The sequence below is a fragment of the Colletotrichum jinshuiense genome, chromosome 10, assembly GCF_051148585.1.
Source record: "Colletotrichum jinshuiense chromosome 10, complete sequence".
Classification (NCBI taxonomy): Eukaryota; Fungi; Ascomycota; class Sordariomycetes; order Glomerellales; family Glomerellaceae; genus Colletotrichum; species Colletotrichum jinshuiense.
The window spans coordinates 2,383,521-2,401,485 of record NC_139303.1 but is presented as its reverse complement, the minus strand read 5'-3'; the positions used below and the strand labels follow the sequence as shown (position 1 = coordinate 2,401,485).

The 17,965-nt window shown below is 52.4% G+C and overlaps 5 protein-coding genes across 5 annotated transcripts; 2 read left to right on the top strand and 3 right to left on the bottom strand.

Moving 5' to 3' along the window:
• Positions 1 to 2,596: 2,596 nt before the first annotated feature.
• Positions 2,597 to 4,304, top strand: EsH8_X_000608 (cytochrome P450; the record flags this gene model as incomplete). Its single annotated transcript, XM_083274696.1, has 3 exons — positions 2,597 to 3,579; positions 3,638 to 4,058; positions 4,113 to 4,304. The coding sequence occupies 3 exons, from the start codon at positions 2,597 to 2,599 to the stop codon at positions 4,302 to 4,304; spliced, it is 1,596 nt and encodes a 531-aa protein (XP_083120088.1).
• Positions 4,305 to 4,496: 192 nt separating this feature from the next.
• On the bottom strand, positions 4,497 to 5,321 carry EsH8_X_000607 (uncharacterized protein; the record flags this gene model as incomplete). Its single annotated transcript, XM_083274695.1, has 2 exons — positions 4,497 to 4,944; positions 5,113 to 5,321. The coding sequence occupies 2 exons, from the start codon at positions 5,319 to 5,321 to the stop codon at positions 4,497 to 4,499; spliced, it is 657 nt and encodes a 218-aa protein (XP_083120087.1).
• Positions 5,322 to 6,116: 795 nt separating this feature from the next.
• EsH8_X_000606 (uncharacterized protein) lies at positions 6,117 to 6,986 on the bottom strand (the record flags this gene model as incomplete). The annotated part of the gene is made up of 1 exon (XM_083274694.1): positions 6,117 to 6,986. The coding sequence occupies one exon, from the start codon at positions 6,984 to 6,986 to the stop codon at positions 6,117 to 6,119; it is 870 nt and encodes a 289-aa protein (XP_083120086.1).
• A 482-nt stretch (positions 6,987 to 7,468) lies between these two features.
• On the bottom strand, positions 7,469 to 11,325 carry EsH8_X_000605 (leucine-rich repeat domain-containing protein; the record flags this gene model as incomplete). Its single annotated transcript, XM_083274693.1, has 2 exons — positions 7,469 to 9,424; positions 9,475 to 11,325. 2 exons carry the CDS (start codon positions 11,323 to 11,325, stop codon positions 7,469 to 7,471), a joined length of 3,807 nt encoding a protein of 1,268 aa, XP_083120085.1.
• A 4,825-nt stretch (positions 11,326 to 16,150) lies between these two features.
• EsH8_X_000604 (uncharacterized protein) lies at positions 16,151 to 16,667 on the top strand (the record flags this gene model as incomplete). The annotated part of the gene is made up of 3 exons (XM_083274692.1): positions 16,151 to 16,183; positions 16,250 to 16,333; positions 16,404 to 16,667. The coding sequence occupies 3 exons, from the start codon at positions 16,151 to 16,153 to the stop codon at positions 16,665 to 16,667; spliced, it is 381 nt and encodes a 126-aa protein (XP_083120084.1).
• Positions 16,668 to 17,965: the final 1,298 nt, after the last annotated feature.

Here is a 17,965-nt window from a genome sequence, read left to right as displayed (position 1 = left end):
CAGCACAATCCCTCCTCTAGGAGAAGCTACTAGAAACCCTTGCCGGAGTAATTATCGGCGTTTTCCCGAGTGAGAGCATTGCGCTGTTCCCTTTTCTTAATCCATCGTCTGAAAGTATTACATTGCAGGGCAGACTCACTCGCTAGAATACTTTCCACTCTGCAGAGATGCAGAGACACAAACAAGTTCTGCGACAACCAGGCACACCACCATCGTCAACCCCAGATTTTAGGGCTCCCCCTGGGAGGACGGCCCCTGCAGGGGGGACACGAAAATTTAATAGAGATCGAAGTGGGTGGAATGCCAGCATGGATAATTCCTCCCTGCCACTCCGACTCCGGTAGACTCCGTCAAGAGGGACGGGCTATACTGGTACATGTATGCATATTGCTGGCGGAACACTCCTGGGAGCACCCCGGGGATCTTGGCAGCCAACGGAACTCTATGCCCCTCTCCCATCTAATTCATCGAAACTGTACTCTGTACACCCAAATCAAGATTCACCCAGCCCGGGTCTGGCCGCAGATCATCTCCTCTCCTGCTCTTTTGGACATCTCACCTGGACTGGGTCGGGCAGCTCGGCCACCGGTTGTCCTTTTCGAGCAGGGGTCCATGCATCCCCCCTCACCAGCCCAATGTTGACCATGTTCACTCGGGTTGGCCCCCAATGACAATAAAGTGACATTAAACAGACAACAACCTTTTGCGCTTTTTGAGGTGGCAGCTTGGACCCGAATTCCGGTGCAAGCCGTGAGCAAGTTTACAAGCAAGGGCAAGAGGACGAACCATGTCACCCGGACACGTCCGTCCCAGTCAATCAGATACATCCCCCTGGCGGGCAGACTGATGAGCATCTCCAAACATCGGGGGCGGTGAAAGTGATCAACCATGAGATAAACCAAGTATCCCCAGTCCCTAAACTATATGTTTTGCGAAGATCACGCCCAGCCTTGGCGCTCCCGAAGCCTCTCTTGATGCCACTAGATGCAAATCGAATCGAACCAGTTTCGTCACTGCAGGAGGATCTCTCGACTCGCAAATCAGCAAATCAAAATATGGGGCTCAAGGTGTACCCTTTTTCGACGAGTCAAGAAGCTCGAAGTATCCTGCTTCAATCTTCTGGGGTCGCTGATGGCTTACTACCGGTATGGTAAATAGAAAGCTGGCAACAGAGGATACAAGACGCAGCACGTTCGGGTTCTTCCTTGGTCAATCATCGATGACACATTCGATGAAGCATATGCGCACTATGGAGCCAGCCTAGGAAGCATAGAGTCACCAGGGGCCTAGGTACGTCTGCTCCCGAAGTCCCACACCTGGAGCTCGGGCAGTGCTGCGGCCAGTGTCGAGGAGTCTTGTCGATGCAGGTGCCCCGTTCTTTCCACCTCCTCCCAGGCTTGAGGGACTCCTGCATGGGCTGTCTATTCTTTCTACGAGTCCGCTGCCAGGTTCTTCCCGCCAGCATTGTCCTTCTCTTGGTGTCGATGCGGCATTGATTCCGCGCCTCTTCGCGTCAGATGTCCGGCTCAGGCCAGGCATATAAACCCGTGCCTTCGAGGGGCCACTCATTGCCCAGGGCTCCGGGTAGTTTCCGATCTGTCATTCCCCCCTCCAGACCCATTTCCCCGCAATGCGGGCGTGCGCAGGCTCGGCAGTTGTCATTATATATGGATTGAGGCTCTGGGTTCGATCTCTAGAAGTTCACGAGGAATGGGAACCTAAGAGGAATGGCGATGGCTTATTCACCACGGAGGTGGTCGCATTAACCCAGATCAATGGTTTCGGCCCCAACCTCGCTGATTAAGCCTCGGGCGGGCGTTCTTCTGATGCAAGGCGCCATATACTTTTGCGCGAAGCACTCCCGGTTTACCATCCGAATCCAAAGTTGCACTCAATAGCCGCTGGTGAACCTCCTGGGGCCTTTGCGATTGCAGATCATGAGCTCTGTCAACCTCGGGGCCAAGGTCGGCTTGCGCACGTCTCTCGGGGCTACCTCACGGTGCAAAACTTCAATGTTGACGCAGAAAACGCTCCACGCCCGCAACATTGCAGTCTGTCTGGAGTCCTTCTTGGACTCGTGTCAAATTCGGCCGCTTCCTCTGTATGCAGTTTGCAACCTTTATCTCTTGCTTACTTCCCTAGGATGGCCCGGTGACGAGCCCTCTCCGCATTAACCGTCCCCCGCAGCACCATCTTCCGTGCTCGCTATGACCTTTGAAGATGTCGGCAGTTCTTTTATTCGCTATTTAAGCTTTCGGACACCATTTGTAACGCCGAAATAGATTGCTAACAGAGTGGATATGCCACATGAGGCTTTCCTCTGAGCCATGAGTATGCCAGTGCTAATACAGTAGCTGCGTAGTTGGAGCTGTATATATGTGCCGAGTCGTGAATCCTGCATCTGGTGTCGTTTAGACGAGTCGCAGACGACAGGAAGATATCTATTCAGTCCTGCTCCCAAGGTTTCACTTTTCGCTCTTTATTGAACCCTACCGAGTCGTGACATTGCATCCAAGATTACCGTTGTTGTGGAGGGTTATTTTTGGCAGTGTGGCCGGATCAGGCAATATCTGAGACCGCGATTACAGATCCAATCATGGAGCCTTCTCGCGAAGCGTTGGATCTGAACGAACACAGCTATAACTACACAGAATTTGCGGGCCTCCTAATCCGACGGTACTGGCCTGTCTTATTCTCTCTGCTTCTGGTAGCCAGCATCATCCGCACCCGCTATGCCTCTCCCCTCAGTGGATATCCCGGCCCGTTCCTCGCATCTACCACGCGTCTCTGGAAAGTCTTGTCCACCGCCTCTGGCCATACGCATCTTGACCACATCGCCCTTCACCGCAAATATGGCCCCATCGTCCGCATCGCGCCCAATGAGGTATCCATCGCGTTGCCCGAGTCAGCACGGCACGTCCTGAGCGCCGGGAAGCGGTTCTATAAGACGCCGTTCTACGGCGTCTTCCCTCCGCCGGAAAACCCGGACATATTCACGGAGGTCAATGAGGAGGCCCACGCCCGGAAGAAGAAGGTCGCCAACGTCCCATACAGCATGGCGGCGATGCAGCACCTCAGCCCGTTTATAGATGACACCATTGATCTCCTGGTGACGAAGCTGGGGGGATTCTCATCTCAGCCCATGGACTATCGGGCTGATAGGTCTGTTGATCTAGGGGCCTGGCTCCATTACTTTGCCTTTGACGTGCTTGGTGAAGTTGCCTTCTCGCGGAGCTTTGGGTTCTTGGCCGAGGGTAGAGACGTGGAGAGCGCCATCGCTACGATAGACCGCTCGCAGGCGTACAACGGCATCGTCGGGCAAGTTCCCTGGGTGGACTATGTGCTACGTCGGAACCCGTTATGGAAGCTTGTCCCGACTCTCGATACAAAAAATGCACCAATCACTAGAATCGCTTTGAGTGAAATGGAAAGGAGACGGCCCTTCGACAAAGAGAGCGAAGGCAAGCTACGGAACGACGACGGACGAAAAGACTTGTTGGCTAGTTTAATCAAGGGGCATCTGAAAGACCCTGAGAGATTCACCGAGGGTGATGTATTTGCAGTTGCTCATGGAGCTATGTAAGTCGACGCCCTTACCGACGGTGCCGGTACTTCCAGGACTGATACAACTTGAAAGCTTCGCCGGCTCGGACTCGACGGCTTCCACTATGCAGTCGCTCTTTTGGCACGTTTTGTCGTCGCCATACATCCACTCAACGCTCGTTATGGAGATACTGAAAGCCTTGGATGCAGGCGCACTCCCTCTCACGGGTAACATCTCCTGGAAGGAAGCCCAAGGGCTGCCGTACTTTCAAGCCTGCTTGAAGGAAGCCATGCGCATACGACCAGCAGTTGGGCTTAACATCACTCGCGTGGTTCCGCCCGAAGGAGCAGAACTGGACGGCCATTTCTTCCCTGGTGGCACGCAGGTTGCCGTCAATGGCTGGGTTTTGCACCGAGATAAGCGCATATTCGGAGAAGATGCAGACGAATTCCGGCCAGAGAGATGGCTTGAAGATGACGAGAAGGCCAGGCGGATGGAACGCTACATGTTCCAAGTAAGTGCCAAGTGCGCCCATAAATCTAGAAGTCGACGCTCACCAATGTTACAGTTTGGCGGAGGAAGTCATGTGTGCATTGGACGCAACCTAGCCTTGTTGGAGATCAGCAAGGTTGTACCGCGGCTCTTCAGGGACTTCAAATTCAAACTCGTCCACCCAGATCGTCCGCTGAAAGCGAACGCTACTTTCTTCGTCGTCCAAGAAGGTCTAGATGTGGTTGTGGAGCGACGAGAGTCTGCATAGAATATGTTTAGATCAAGAGCAGAACAGCCACCCAATTTCCGAAATTACTCAAAGTGCACTATATATATATTTTTTATTATTATTCTTGGGCTACTTACAATCTCACGGCATTGGTGCATTTTTGAATAATATGGCAAGTTCCGAAATCAGAACACATCCCGCCAGGATAGGATGAACAAGGCCTGGAGAAAATCAATGCAAATCTAGACCCTCCCACTCCTCTGGCGTCTCAGGAATCGTCTGCAACCTCCGAAGACTCATTGTTTTCCCCACCGGATCAGACTCGGGTGTCATATTGTCTGTGTCAGCTTGCTGTCCTGAGCCGTTGTCGCATGGGTATGGGTTTCCGTTCTTAGATGTCGACTTGTCGCCGCCGCCGCTGCTATTCGCCAGTATAGGCGGCAACGGGTACTTCTCCCACCAGACGATCCGTCGCATCGACTGGTCGGCCGCTGATTCATTAGTGTTGTTGTTGTTTGGTAGGGTACCGACAACAGCTTCATCGGCGCTGAGAGTGGTGGGCTGGCCTTCCTCGTATCCGTTGACAGCGGCTCCCTGGATTCTTCCACCCTCAGGCACAGCCGTCTGGCCTGCCTCATTGAGCGGCACGTCAACCCACCTCTCCAATTCAACGCTATCTCTGTGGTCACCACTCCCATCAGTACCCGAGACCCTTCCCTTCACCTTCTCCAGCATACTTCCCAACGCCTCACAGGACCGGAACCCGCACCTCGCCATGAGCCACGGAGGGAGGATGAACGGCCAAAAGACAAAAATGCCAGGAAACCACAGACCTACGAGGATCTACTCTTTGGATCCACGGTCGCTTGTCTTGTACCAGTCCGGCAAGGAAACGAGTCTGCATTTGCTGACGAGGGCGAAGGTGACGAGCCCGAAGACGGCGTAGGCGATGCAGATAATGACGACGACGACGAGTCTATTGTGAATTTCGGGATCTGGGGCATAGATGCTGCTGCCGACGGTAGAGGGAACCGCGGTTGTCAAAGCTGTAGGCATGTTGTCTGTCGGGGTTGTGTTAATAGAAGTAAGTGTGTTTAGACCAGTGGCAACATATGTCCTGTAGCAGCAGCCAGGGAAGACTGAGATGTAGAATACTACAGCAAAAGCCAAAAACGGACTCGTCTGTAACGAGCGAGGTGAAGGATATGAGACCTTGGAAACAGCTTTCTCCGTTTAATCTCAAAATTTCGGCCCTTGGAAGACGTTCAATCTCCCATAGGCTCTTCAGAGTCAAGGACCGACATCTTTCGGAGCTAGAAACTCTCCAAGGTTTACGGCTCACGTGGAAGACTTGATACGGATCCACAGCAGCTATACCACCTAATGTGAACAGGGCGACGAGTCTGCGGGATTTCTTCCATGTGCCATCCCATATTCGCCTTTTACGTGATAGCTACTTGAAGAAAGTTTCTCAGAGTCATTGAATCCTCCCACGGGTAGATAGTGAGTGGGCCACTTCCCAAACATATCGATGTGGGTTTGGTGCAGTGCGAGATCTTGATCGGTAAAATGAGCGACAGGTCGCACATCACACATTTTGAAAGGAAGTCTCTTATCATGTCGATAGACTGTTGGATATATTAGACGACGCCAAGCTTGAACTATTTCTCGGAGCGTTGTCAAAGTTGTTATGAGCCGAGAGGCCCAAACACGGTGACGAGACATTGGGATATATCGTAAAAGCAGACTTTTTATTTCCATAAAACATTTGGGATCTAGTGAAACCCATGTACTGAACCACTGCGCCCAAGTTTACAATCTCGTTCCTTAGGACGTTGTCCACGCCCTGAATCAGGGATAAGCGGATTGCGTCCCCATCATCCGCGCATACATCTCACGGTTCTCCTCCACCTTTGCCTTGCCAAGGCCTCCCTTTTCCTCTTCATCAGAGCTATGGATTTCAGTGACCTTCCCAAACAAGGGTGTCTTCTCGTTGATCCCCTGTGCAAATCCCTCGCGTCCACCGCGCAGCGGGGCCAGAGCTCCCGCCTCCTCGCCAGTTTCTCCGCAGTCGACCCCGTCCTTCGCCCACATGTAGACAACCCAGGCAAACGCAGCAGGCCAGAAGGCGACCAGGAACACGCAAAGCTCAACCTCGAGCAAGACATCAACCGCCTTCTCGCTGATGCACCGCTCAACCCAGCTCTGAAATACCCCCTCTTCACTCTCCCCCACCTCCATCGTCACTTCCTTATCCTCGGTGTCCTCATTCTTCTCAAAAATACCGCACGTGGTGACCTGGAGCAGGTACCAAGAAGCGGGCTTACAGTCGACAAAGCACCCGAGAAGAAGGAGAAGCCCGTCGGCCAGGTACAGCGCCGACGCGACGGCCGCCAAAGAAGCCCTCTCCGCCTCCGTCAGCAAATTCGCCTCGCAGAGCTCGAGCGAAAGCAGCCGGGCCTCGAAGAAGAGGGCGATGAAGAAGGCGACGAGGAAGACCGAGGGTGCGGGCTGCGGAGGGCGGCGGGTGGTTGCCGCGGTAGAGTCTTGAATGGCGCGACGGGATGCTCTGTTTTGTTGTGGACGGGCACGGCAACACCGAGATTGAGACCGTGGAGGAGTCTTTTCCTTGGAGCCAGCGCGTGCTGGTCCGACCTGGGCCTCGACCAGGCCGATGTAGCTCTTATAGAAGCAGCGGACGGTTGACATGGCGGAAGCCATTGATTGTTGTGACCGTTTGTGTGGAATCTGCTCTGGCAAAGTTGCGTGCGATAATTCTGGCACTGCCCCGGCTGCGGAACGGAATCGAGTGAGGACGCCAGCTATCTCTGCTTATATGTGTTCGATGAGCCTGTCGGAGAAAGGGTCCTTTTGACCATGGGTATCAAGAACCCTGCGCGCCGGCGAACGTTAAGCGACCGCAAGTCAAGACATAAGTGTCACGCAGGTGAACCATGAAAAGTAGGAACCTTCAGACGAACGCAACAACCGTAAGAGTTACGCATAATATTATACAGTACTAATACAGGATATCAGGCGATTCTGATCGCAAAGATCCCTAAAGTCCATGACCGAACGTACGTGGCGATACCTTGTAGCGCCACGAGTGTAAAAATAATATGTACAAGAATCGAACTAAAAAGAAGAGCCCCCGAAACCAAACCAAAACCGGCAGCCATGTCGTTTTACATTACCCGTACCCCTCAATCAACATCCGCCAGGCTGGTATCGGTGGCATTTCCCGAGTCAGCTTGGCCCTCCTTCCACGATGCCATTTCCGCAACTGGTACTCGTCCTCTTAGCCAACGCAAAGTTGCGTCTGTACCGCGTTCGAGAACATTCCACCTAGGAACTCTGAAGCGGTTGCCAGACACCTCAAGACGTTTGAGCCCTCCGCTACCACCGAGCAGGCCGATCCTAGGGTTCAGGTGGGTAATGTCATTGTTACCAGCGTCAACAACCTCCATTCCCTTGATGGTATCAGGATCAAGCTCGATCAGGTGGTTGTTTGCTGCCAAGAGGACAACGAGCCGGGGAAAGACAGCCCGTAGATCAGTCGGCAGGGCAGTGATGCGGTTCAGAGAAACATCCATCTTTTCAAGCTGCGGGGCATGAAGGTGTGTAGTCAAGGGTGAAAGGCTGGTGATGTGGTTGCTGACTAGATTTAACTCGCGTAGCGCCGGAAGCTCGAGCTCCTCCATCAAATAGGACTCGCCAACTAGTTGATTATGGGCGAGAGAAAGCGCAGCAAGGCTTTCGGCGAAGAAAGACAATGAGTTTGGGAAACAAGTAAAAAGGTTGTGATGCAACTGAACCTCGCGAACTTTATTGTCGGCGGCAACCTTGGAGCAGATCACTGGATGCAAGGAGGACGACTTGGTGTTAGAGCGATCCAAAAGACCGCCCTGTTTGACGGGCCAGATTTCCTTGACCAAAGCTTCCGAGCGCGAGTATGCGGGAGAAGCAGGTGAAGACGTAGGTGGTGTGGCAAAGTTATCCTCGTCCGAGTGAATATCGCGGACTACTTCATCGAGGCCAGCAGGAGGCGCAGTGTCAACGGCTGGCTGGCTGTATGATTCCGCAGGTTCTTCGTCTTGAGTGATGGTTGGTTGAATGATCTCAATTTGGGTGGTTTCTGGTTCCGTGACCTCTGGTTGAGAAGCTTCTTCTTGGGCAATTTCGTCTTGAGCAATTTCATCTTGAGCGATTCCGTCCTGAGTAATCTCGGGTTGAGTGATCTCCAGCGGCGTGATCTCCTGTTGAGCGATGTCATCTTCAGCCACGTCATCTTCAGCGATATCTTGAACGACCTCGGCCTGAGCGATTTCCGGTTGAGCGAACTCCAGTTCAGTGATCTCCGGTTGAGCGATCTCATCTCTAGTGGTCTCTGGTTGCGTGTTCTCCGGAACAACAGCGTCGGCATCTTGGTAAGGCGTGGGCGGCTCCAGTCTCCCTGCCAAGACTTCTTTCAGTTCTTCGGTGGTAGCGGATACGAACTTCTTGTCACGCAACGGGTTGCCGCTGAGACGGATCATTGTCAAATTGTCCATCCTGCTGATTTCCGCCGGTATGACGCGGATGTCGTTGGCAGAGAAGTCAACATGCCTGAGTTTTCCAAGAGTGAGGAAACCAGCTGGGAAGTCCGGAATGGCATTCTCGTCTGCGGCCAGAGTAAGCAGGTTTGTCCAGGAGCTGACATCGGGCAATTCCTGCAGACGGTTCATCGACAAGACGAGCTGATGAACCGAGGAGAGGCGAATCGTCGAACCCGAAGGCACCAGACGAGTCAACTGGTTGCAGGACAAATCAAGCATTTGCAAGTTCGAAAGCGCCTCGACGCCATCCTCAATCAACGTTCCCGCCAGCCTGTTCTTCTTCGCAAGGAGCTCGGTGAGTGGAAGCTTGGAGAGACTAGCAAACGGTAAAGATTCGAAGCTGTTTTCGTTCAAGTTGAGAATGCGCAGCCTGGAGAGGTTCTCGATGCCTGACGGAAGCGACGATACATTGTTCCCATGAAGGTCGAAGATTTCAAGATTCTCCAATCTGGAGAAGCTAGGGTTCAAGGGGCCGTAAAGGAGATTGTTGGCAAGCTTCAAGTCACGGAGAGCTGTGACCTGAGTAATGACATCAAGGCAGTTGTTTGCGAGTTGGTTTTGAGACTGCAGATGATCAGCCATGCACTAAGTTATAAGCAGCACAGACAACTTACCAAGTTCAGAGAAGTTAGCAATCGAAGCTGTCTCAGTCCCATGGGCAACGAAATCAGGCGATTGCCGTGCAAATCCATTGCCTCGAGACCACCAAAGATATTACCGTTGGAATCCTCATCCTGGGCCATTTCTTCTGGCGTGACATCTGGAAAGATTGTGTCTTCAATGGTCTCCAACTCGTTGTCGGCAGCCACAAATCTCGCCAAGTCAACAGTCTCAGCCCAAGAGCCATCATAGGTACCCAAGGACTCCGCATCGTACATCTTGAGAACCTCGACGGGAATCTGCTTCAGGCTCATGGCAGCTATGTTGAGTCTACCACTGCTTCGAGCAGCACCGAGACGCTGCTGTATGATCTTGGCTGTCGCATTCTCCGTCCTCTTGGTGTTGAAGGGGTCTTGTGACACGGCAATACCAAAATCGAAACCATCATCCTCTGGGATTATGGGTGGTTCGATCTGGGACGTAGGCGCCTCTGCAGATGGCAGGGTACTCGGGACAGATGCCACTTCGGTGGCTTGACGATCTGCTGCTCGCTTAGCAGCCTTAGCCTTGGCGATCTGTTCACGTAGAGCGGAAGATGATTTCTTAGCAGCAGCCTCGCGAGATTCTGCCGTGTCTGTTTGGGCGGCTTGAGGCGGGGCGCCTATTTTCGAGGGGCCAGGCTTTCTCAAGGATCCGTACGATTTGGCAGTTGTCAACCTTGGAGGGGTTGACGCAGCCGAGGCCGAGCCCGTTTGGTTCATTGCCGAGAGAGATGGCTTCTTGTAGAGGCCGTTGACCGAGGCACGAGGTTTCAATGGGCGACTAGTGACTGTCTTTGTACCAACCTTTGATGGGGGCACGATGCCGGTTGTTTTGGTCGGACTGGGGCTCTGATTTACTGGTATACCCGAGGCAGATGGGGTAAATGACGATGGGCCTGATGGCGACACTTGGGGTGTGGCCCTCACAGTCGGTGCCCGGAGAGAGCGTACACTGGATATGCGACGAGAAGGTGTACCTTCAATGGAGCCTAACGCAGCTCTAGGCGTATTCGTAGCCGGTCGAGGAGTCAAAAAGGGATTTTCCTCAGCACCAGAGCTTGACCCTGGCCTGCTATGACGCGACGTCGGCCGCATGGAGCCATCTGAAGTGTAACTTGAACCAGGTCTCGAGGTTCCACTGCCAGCACGTGAGCGCGGCCGCAAGACGCCATCCGAATCAAAGAAAGCCGAAGACTTTTTCTTGAGCGAGGGCGATGTTTGTAACTGAGAAAGTGTCTCGATTGTCCGTTCAGAGAGGGAAGGGCGAGGCTTGAAAGACCCTGCTCTGAAAGCATCGAAGTTTGGAAGTTCAGAGTCGGCATCGTCGTCAGCGGCAAGAGGAGGACTCGTGGCCTGCGCCGGGGAGTCTAGGCCGGGCACTGAGCCATGGTAGGTGGAAGGGACATGTTCCTCGGGCGAGCGGCGTGATAGACTTGTCGTGCGCCGGACGAAGTCATGCTCTGGTTCCTCTGGGGGCGTCGGGGGATTGTTGAACGTCGACTCCTTGGGTTGTAATCGAGACACGCTGCGAACACTTCTCAGCGTAGCGCTAGGGGTTCTCAGCTCCGACTTCCTTGCGGATGGCGGCGGAATCTCTCGTCTCGGTCTCGGCGTCGCGCGAGGCTCGGGCTGCTTGAGAGCAGCGGTCGGTGCTAATTGCTCTCGCGAGGCGGCTGGTCGAAGTCGGGGGTTCCGAAGGCTTGAGTTCAAGCCTTCTCGCGAAGGAGAAGGTCGAAGGGCAGGAGCAGGAGCCGGCTTGGGAAGAGGCAGGCGGGAGAGTCGAGGAATCCCAGTAGGCCTCCCAGGGGCCTGTTTCTCGTCCATTGCAACGACAGGGAGTGTGTTTTACTGCCTCTGGAGCATGTAGGAAGTCGAGAAGGTCGTTCAGTCGGTAGCGACCATTAAGGAGAGGGGAGGAATATGCTGTCTTGATTATCGAGGGCTGCGCACGGATTGGTGTCGCCGTCTTAGCGCGTGCGGCCCAGTCGCGGCGGGAAGCTTTCCGTTTTCTCCAGGGCGGGCCGGGAGCTAGCGAAGGCAGATTGATTGATGTGATGTCGATTTTCTCGTGTTGCTGCGAACAGGGGCAGAGCTTCCTCGCAAGGGGGAGCGGGTGGCGATGGCAAACGGGGAGCAATCAGCAAGCAGGGCGAGCGATGAGAACTGATGCCGTCGAGGGCCAGTCAGCTTCGGGTCGCGTTTGCAACAAACAATGGCAAACTCACCAAGTGCGATGTGCTTTTTTCCCGACACCAGATGGACCCTTTGATTCCCAGGGGCCTGGCTGCTGCAATCTGCAGTCATCTGCAGTCTGCAGGAGAACAGACGGACGAGGGACACGGAATCGACAGGGTCAAGCGAGCTTGTCCAATCTCCCGGCCCAACTGCCAGGTATGTACCAAGTATCGCCATGACTCAGCATGAGCTTAGGCCAATCAGCCCGGGTGACGAAGCTCCAACGGCAGCTCTCAACAGCTCTCGAATCACGTGTGCCGCTCGCTTGGAGGCTTGCTAAGCTCCGATAAGCCAGGGAGGAGGCCAGCCATGGCTTGCTAGCGCCAACTGTCAGCCAACGGCTTGCCGGTTCCTGCATGTGTCTCGATGTATGTATCCGTGCCTCTCTACACCTTACACTATTTTTGCCGACTCCGCTGCCCAGAGGAGGGGCAGAGAGAACCAAGAAACAGGGAACACCAAACGCAAAAACACCGGGGGGCTTCCAGCTGATGCCCAACATCAGCAGGGGAGCAAAGCGGGATACCGGTAGTGCAGCAATCGCGTGGTGTACACCAATAATGCCACCATACAATGGTGGAGAGGGGGGAGATGGTGCGGACTCTGTCTTGCCTCTCTCTCCCTTCGTTCCCACGGAGAACCCCAACACAGCACAGCGCCCTTGTCTGCCGGCGCCCTCTTCGCGGGAAGACAATTTGTTCGGCTTCCTCCTTGGTCATCATCTTGGTCTGGTCTGGTCCGATTTGGATGCAAGCTGCTTTAGTATGTTCGTAAAGGTTCGTAAAGCGTCCATTCCCTGGCGTCGACCAGGAAGGCCCTGGCAGATGTTTGCACAGACACCAGGGAATGCCCTGGCCTGCGTCCGAGGTTGAAACTGAGCGCCAACGGCAGTCGTCTGGTGCCCCGAGATCCTAAAATGCGAGGGCCAACAAATGGCCATTGCATCGGTCCATTATGGATCACCATATCACATTACAAGTATATCTTGTATCAGGCGGCTCGAGGCGCTATGCCCCGCCGCCGTCCATCTCCGGTCCAACTTCTGCCATGCTTTCTTGCGAAGAACATTCGCTGGAGAGAAAAAGCATACACAGTACACAGTCAGTACGCCATCCGAAGCCACGTGCTGTAACTTCCGCGCCATCCGAGCCCATCCTTGTTTTTGGGCGCGCCCACCGGCACTGACTTCTGGGGCACCAAAGTTGCTTTCGGACGACTGGAGACTGGGGCTAGCGGGGGCGAATGATGGCATTATGGGCGTCTCCACGGTTCGTACTCCTCTAAGACGCATTGTGGCCTAGCTATGTTTTCTTACTTACTCGAGTATTGCATTGCTTGCGCGATCCTTCCTGTGATTCTTCCATCAATCGCCCACCCCCATGAGACACATTAGTCATGTTTCTGGTAGACTCTGGAGGTGCATCTACATCTAGACTCTGACAAGCCTGGTCACTACTTCTCCGCCAGTCCTCTAGTGTCTAATTCAGTCGGATTCTCGAGTGTGTTTATGATTCAAGGTAGGGCAGGGGACCAACGAGTCATTGAGTGAAGGAACGACAAATAAAAGACACAAAGTACCAGAAGAACCCAAATGAGAAACGCAGCATTGTAATACAAGCCTAACAAGTAGAGAAGAGCTGGAGAGAAAAGGCAGCAGACCACATGTGTGAAGGCATCTATAACTTGGTATAACCGACATGAGGTCGCCAATCTCATTCGCAGCAGTCATCAAATATAGCCGTGTATACGTGACTCGCACTCTGTTGTCTACTCTGTGTTGTTACAAGACGTGACATGGCCACATCAATATTATAAGCAGACGTACCACTTGTGTTTTGCTCGTTACTTTGCGCGCATTCTTTGACAATATCTCGACAACAAGCAATTCAGTGTGCCAGCGGAGTATTGGTAAAGGATAGCAGCAACAAACAACCAAGATGGCGAAGAAGAGCTACAAACAAACAAGATGATTGTCACTGAAATATGCCTTAAAGTGAAACAAGTGGCGGTATCTCATTGACTCCAAATCAGGTTACGATAAAGTGCATAGTTGCCTTGAAATTCTGTCCGGGAGGTGTGACTAAATCCAATGCGCTAATCTTATAAAGTCTACCCATCGAGTTTCTTCAGTATCGACGCATTTTTGGGGGCAATTATGGAAACCTGATGTATCTTATTCTGTGATTGGTCTAGTCGGGCATACCTTCTCTCTTCCAGTCTACAAGTAATATGGCAATCCGGTGCGTCTTCCCCCACTGCTGGAGGTTGAGTTGCAAGGTTGCCTAGAGCATTGTTGCGGTTTAATCAGTATAATTGAAGATGAGAGGAAGAGGAAATCATATGAATAATCATGACGCTGGCATTGGAATTGCAATTGTTGCGGCCTGCTTACGTCCAGCAGGCAGAGAAGACACACCAGAGCCAGTGATACGCTGTGTAGCGAATACGGTAGACTTTCATCCGAACATATTCGCATTAGGGTTGATGCTTCACAGTTAAACATAACGCTTTGGAACCACATGCAGTCTAGAGCTCTGAAACGAAAAGGGGTATCATTAATGATCAGGCCAAGCCTCTTTCTAGCTATGGTTGCCCTAGAATGTTAGAATAATTGACGGGCAAAACTCCGTCGCAGCCTTCTCGCGCTTGTCCAACCAAATTGTCTTGTGGAAGAGCAGCTTTACAGTCGGCTTTGGGCATTATCACACCATTGCAAGCCAACTTCCCGCGTCACACCCATGCCCACAACATCTGCAGTGCCCGGGTCCTGCTTCCATGCTCCAACGCGCAAAGGCCGTCCGGCGAAATCTAGAGACGCCAACCAATCATTGAAAATACGCTGCCTCATTTATATATGGCTCCTTCACGCTCAACATAGAGAGTGTGTAGACCATTTTCTTGCCGATAATGCTTGCTTTTGTATAAACTTCCAGCTCAACATGAGTGTGGCGGGGAGGAAACGTGGCGGACATTGAAACGACTGTGCTGCTAGGTTGTATTCGGATGCACCAAATAGAAGCTTCAATATGCTTTGTAAACGGACCAATAGAAGAACGCCGAAGTATGGTAGTGTACGAGATAGATAATATTCGAAGGGTTGCGGGGGAGCAACGGAGAGACAAGCGGCGGGCTCGTCGATTCTGAGCTGCCACAGCGATCGGTCAAAGAGTCACAAGCAGTTTATCTGCGAAGCCTACAAAATACCAAGTTAGCAAGTGTAAACATAGTTAGCTACTTGTGGCGACGACGGGCACAGCCCGCTCACTGAGGCTATGGAAAAGCCGGGACCGAAAGCGGTCAAGCCATTTTGTCTGTAACACTTTGATAGACGGGATGAAGGAGCAATGGATCAAATACCTCTGTATAAACGGCGAAGGTTCGTTCCCAACGTCTTACTGACGCCGAATCTTACCGGATTGGATGTCAGCTTGTCTCCAGACCTGAGAGACTGCCGGAGTGTACTGGGTCAGGGCTCTCCACATCAGTGGAACCAGATCCAGACGGGGCCTGCGCTGCGATGAGGACGGTGCTAGGGGTACCGTAGGGGATGGAGGCCGCCGCCATCAGGCGCTTTGTGTGTTCGTACATGGAAGTCGTGTACGTGTCCATGTTGCCTGCGTATTGCGGCGATATTGCAGAGCGTGTAGAGGTGGTGGGGTTTTGCGACGACATATTGGTTCTCAAGGAGATGTTCCAAAAAGTACGCCTCGAGCAAAACTGGAGGCTCTCTTGTGTATTTATGTTTACTGGTCCTCTTCAATTATCGCTCCATTACCAACCCGAACCTTGTAACTTCTGTGCTGAGGGACCTCAGAAAAACCTGAATCGACGCCGGAGTACTGAGTGGTGCCTGCAACCATTATGCATGTTCCCTGTCTAGTATCACGCGGGGACCCTCAGGCCCAGGAAAAGTTAGCCCTCCGCACCATCCCCCTCTCAGGCGGCCTTGTGGTTCCCGCGTCCTTGCCTCTCTATTTTTCTGCAAAACGGGCCTGTTAACGCTCAGCGATTGTCGTCAGGGTCTAATGCAACCTCTTCGTGCCGTCTGAAGGATCGCCAAAACGATCCTATTTTTGGCCGTATTCATCTAATTTGCCAACCGTTACCCCTTATTTTCTTTGCGTTGTTCCCCGGGTTATTCAAAGCTGTGAAGCCCAAGCATTGACGATCACAACTCAATTATGCTACTTCGCCAAGTACTGGCGGAGCCGCAACGACCACGTCAGTCCCTCGCTGGAAAGCCAAATAACAAGTGGGGAGTATTGGATTAAATATACTTGTAGTGCCATGTGACAGCGATAGGTTCCATCGTCATTATAACGTCACCAGCTTGCTATATAACTCAGCCATCGTCGGCCCGCAGGCTGTTGCCGTGCGCTTAGCTTGCCATGCACACACTACCAAAGCAATAACAATGGATACTCGACCAACGGAGAAAGATCCTCTTGTGAGTCCATATCCGATGATTGATGATGCCGATTGAAGTTGGCTTACGCGCATCTCTCGCCTGAAGGTGGCCGCCCAGAAAGTCGATCGCCTGCGTCGTATGTACGGAAAGGTCCCGGCTAGATCGGATCTTCTGCATAACCAGCTACACGTATCTGCAGCCCCTGCTCGTGGCCTATGGACCATCCGAGCAAGCCCTGCTAACAAGTTGACATTTTTAGAGAAAATACTTCGACTCTGGTGATTTTGCACTGCAAGATGCCCACAAATCATCCAACATTGGGCCTATCCAAACTGGGGCGGAGCATCCTCTCCGCAGGAACATATCTCACCCTTCAGCCCCTGTGCCTACTTCCAGCAACGTCGACGATGATGCGAACAAGCACGATACCAAGGTGGAAAAAAATTCGAATTTTCCGAGTCATCTGCGCCAGGAAGCGAAAGGCGCTAGGCTCGCCGCAAGTGAGCCTGGCAGTAAAAAGTAGGAGGATGCGCTTCTGATGCGGTGAGTGGGCTGTTTCTTCCGCCCATCAGACACATGATTTTGGTTCGCTGGTTGAATCACTTGGGGTTTCAAGCCTAAATGCACATCCATTTTAGGCTTCTGTTGGCTTTGAGATTATCGTAGTAGAGGTTCTCGTTGGCAGTGTCTCCCACGTTGTTCCTCGTGCCAAAGAACAGTCGTGATCAACTAATTGGAACACAACAGAATGAACAAGTTCCGGGGGGCACTAATCTAACTCTTTAAACTGTATAGACGGTTATAACAGCGTCTGTATTGCTTATCCACCTCTTTCCGTATTAAGATCGGATTTAGGGTTTATTATCAACACGCAGTCTATGCCATGTTCTCTTTTTTACCATCATTTACTCGCCGGCGCATTTCGCCTGGACTGGAACTTCGATGCTGTGGTGCATCTAAGAGACTGCCTTGAAGGCAGCTGTGATTCTATTCAGTAATGACTGATCTCTCTGAACTGGACGATCTTCCCTGCATAACGAAGAAGTATTTAACAACGCAGTAAATAAGTACTATGAGTAGGACAGCTGATTGGCAAGGAGGAAGGTCTCCGGCTATAGATATGTAAACTAGTGCTTTGACCTAAGCCGATCGGGAACACCGTTGGCGCTCTGGCAAGGTCGGTTTGGCGACGTACATACCCGCACAGACTGCTGGCCACGTTGATTTGTCGCCCGGAACACCTCCGGCTTGGTCACCCGCCGCCATCATGTAAGTGCTTGAATCCCCAAAGAAGACGTTTTTCAGAAAATCGCAAAGAAATCCTGTTCAAGGCTTCGTCGTCATTCGGTTCTTCTCAAATGGCCAACAAGAGCCAAGCTTTCTTCCTTTGATTAAGACGTAGAAGTGTATGCTTGTTGGGTTAGTTCGTCATTCTGCCTACCTTGGACACGAATCTCCGGCCCACCCATAGGCCTCCGTTTTGAACCTGAGCTAAACCTCCGCGGTGGCAAGAAGACTCGCCATTCTATAAATCTCAATGAGAAGGATGAGTGTTTAGGTGAAGTTAAAATGAATCTGGTGCACTGGGGTCCTTATTTCGTTGGTCCAGCACTATAAAATCCACAACTGGTTTATGAGTAAGTTGCGAAAGGTCGAGAACTTAGCACGAAAGGAGAGCGTCCGCCTACAACTAACTATAGCAACTTACCTGTAACTTACGTCACGCTTGGCGCCACATATTTCATTTCATATTTTTCGTAGCATACAATCACACGAGATCTGCTGTCTAACCTCCTACGGCCGTCTATGCCTGTAATTGTA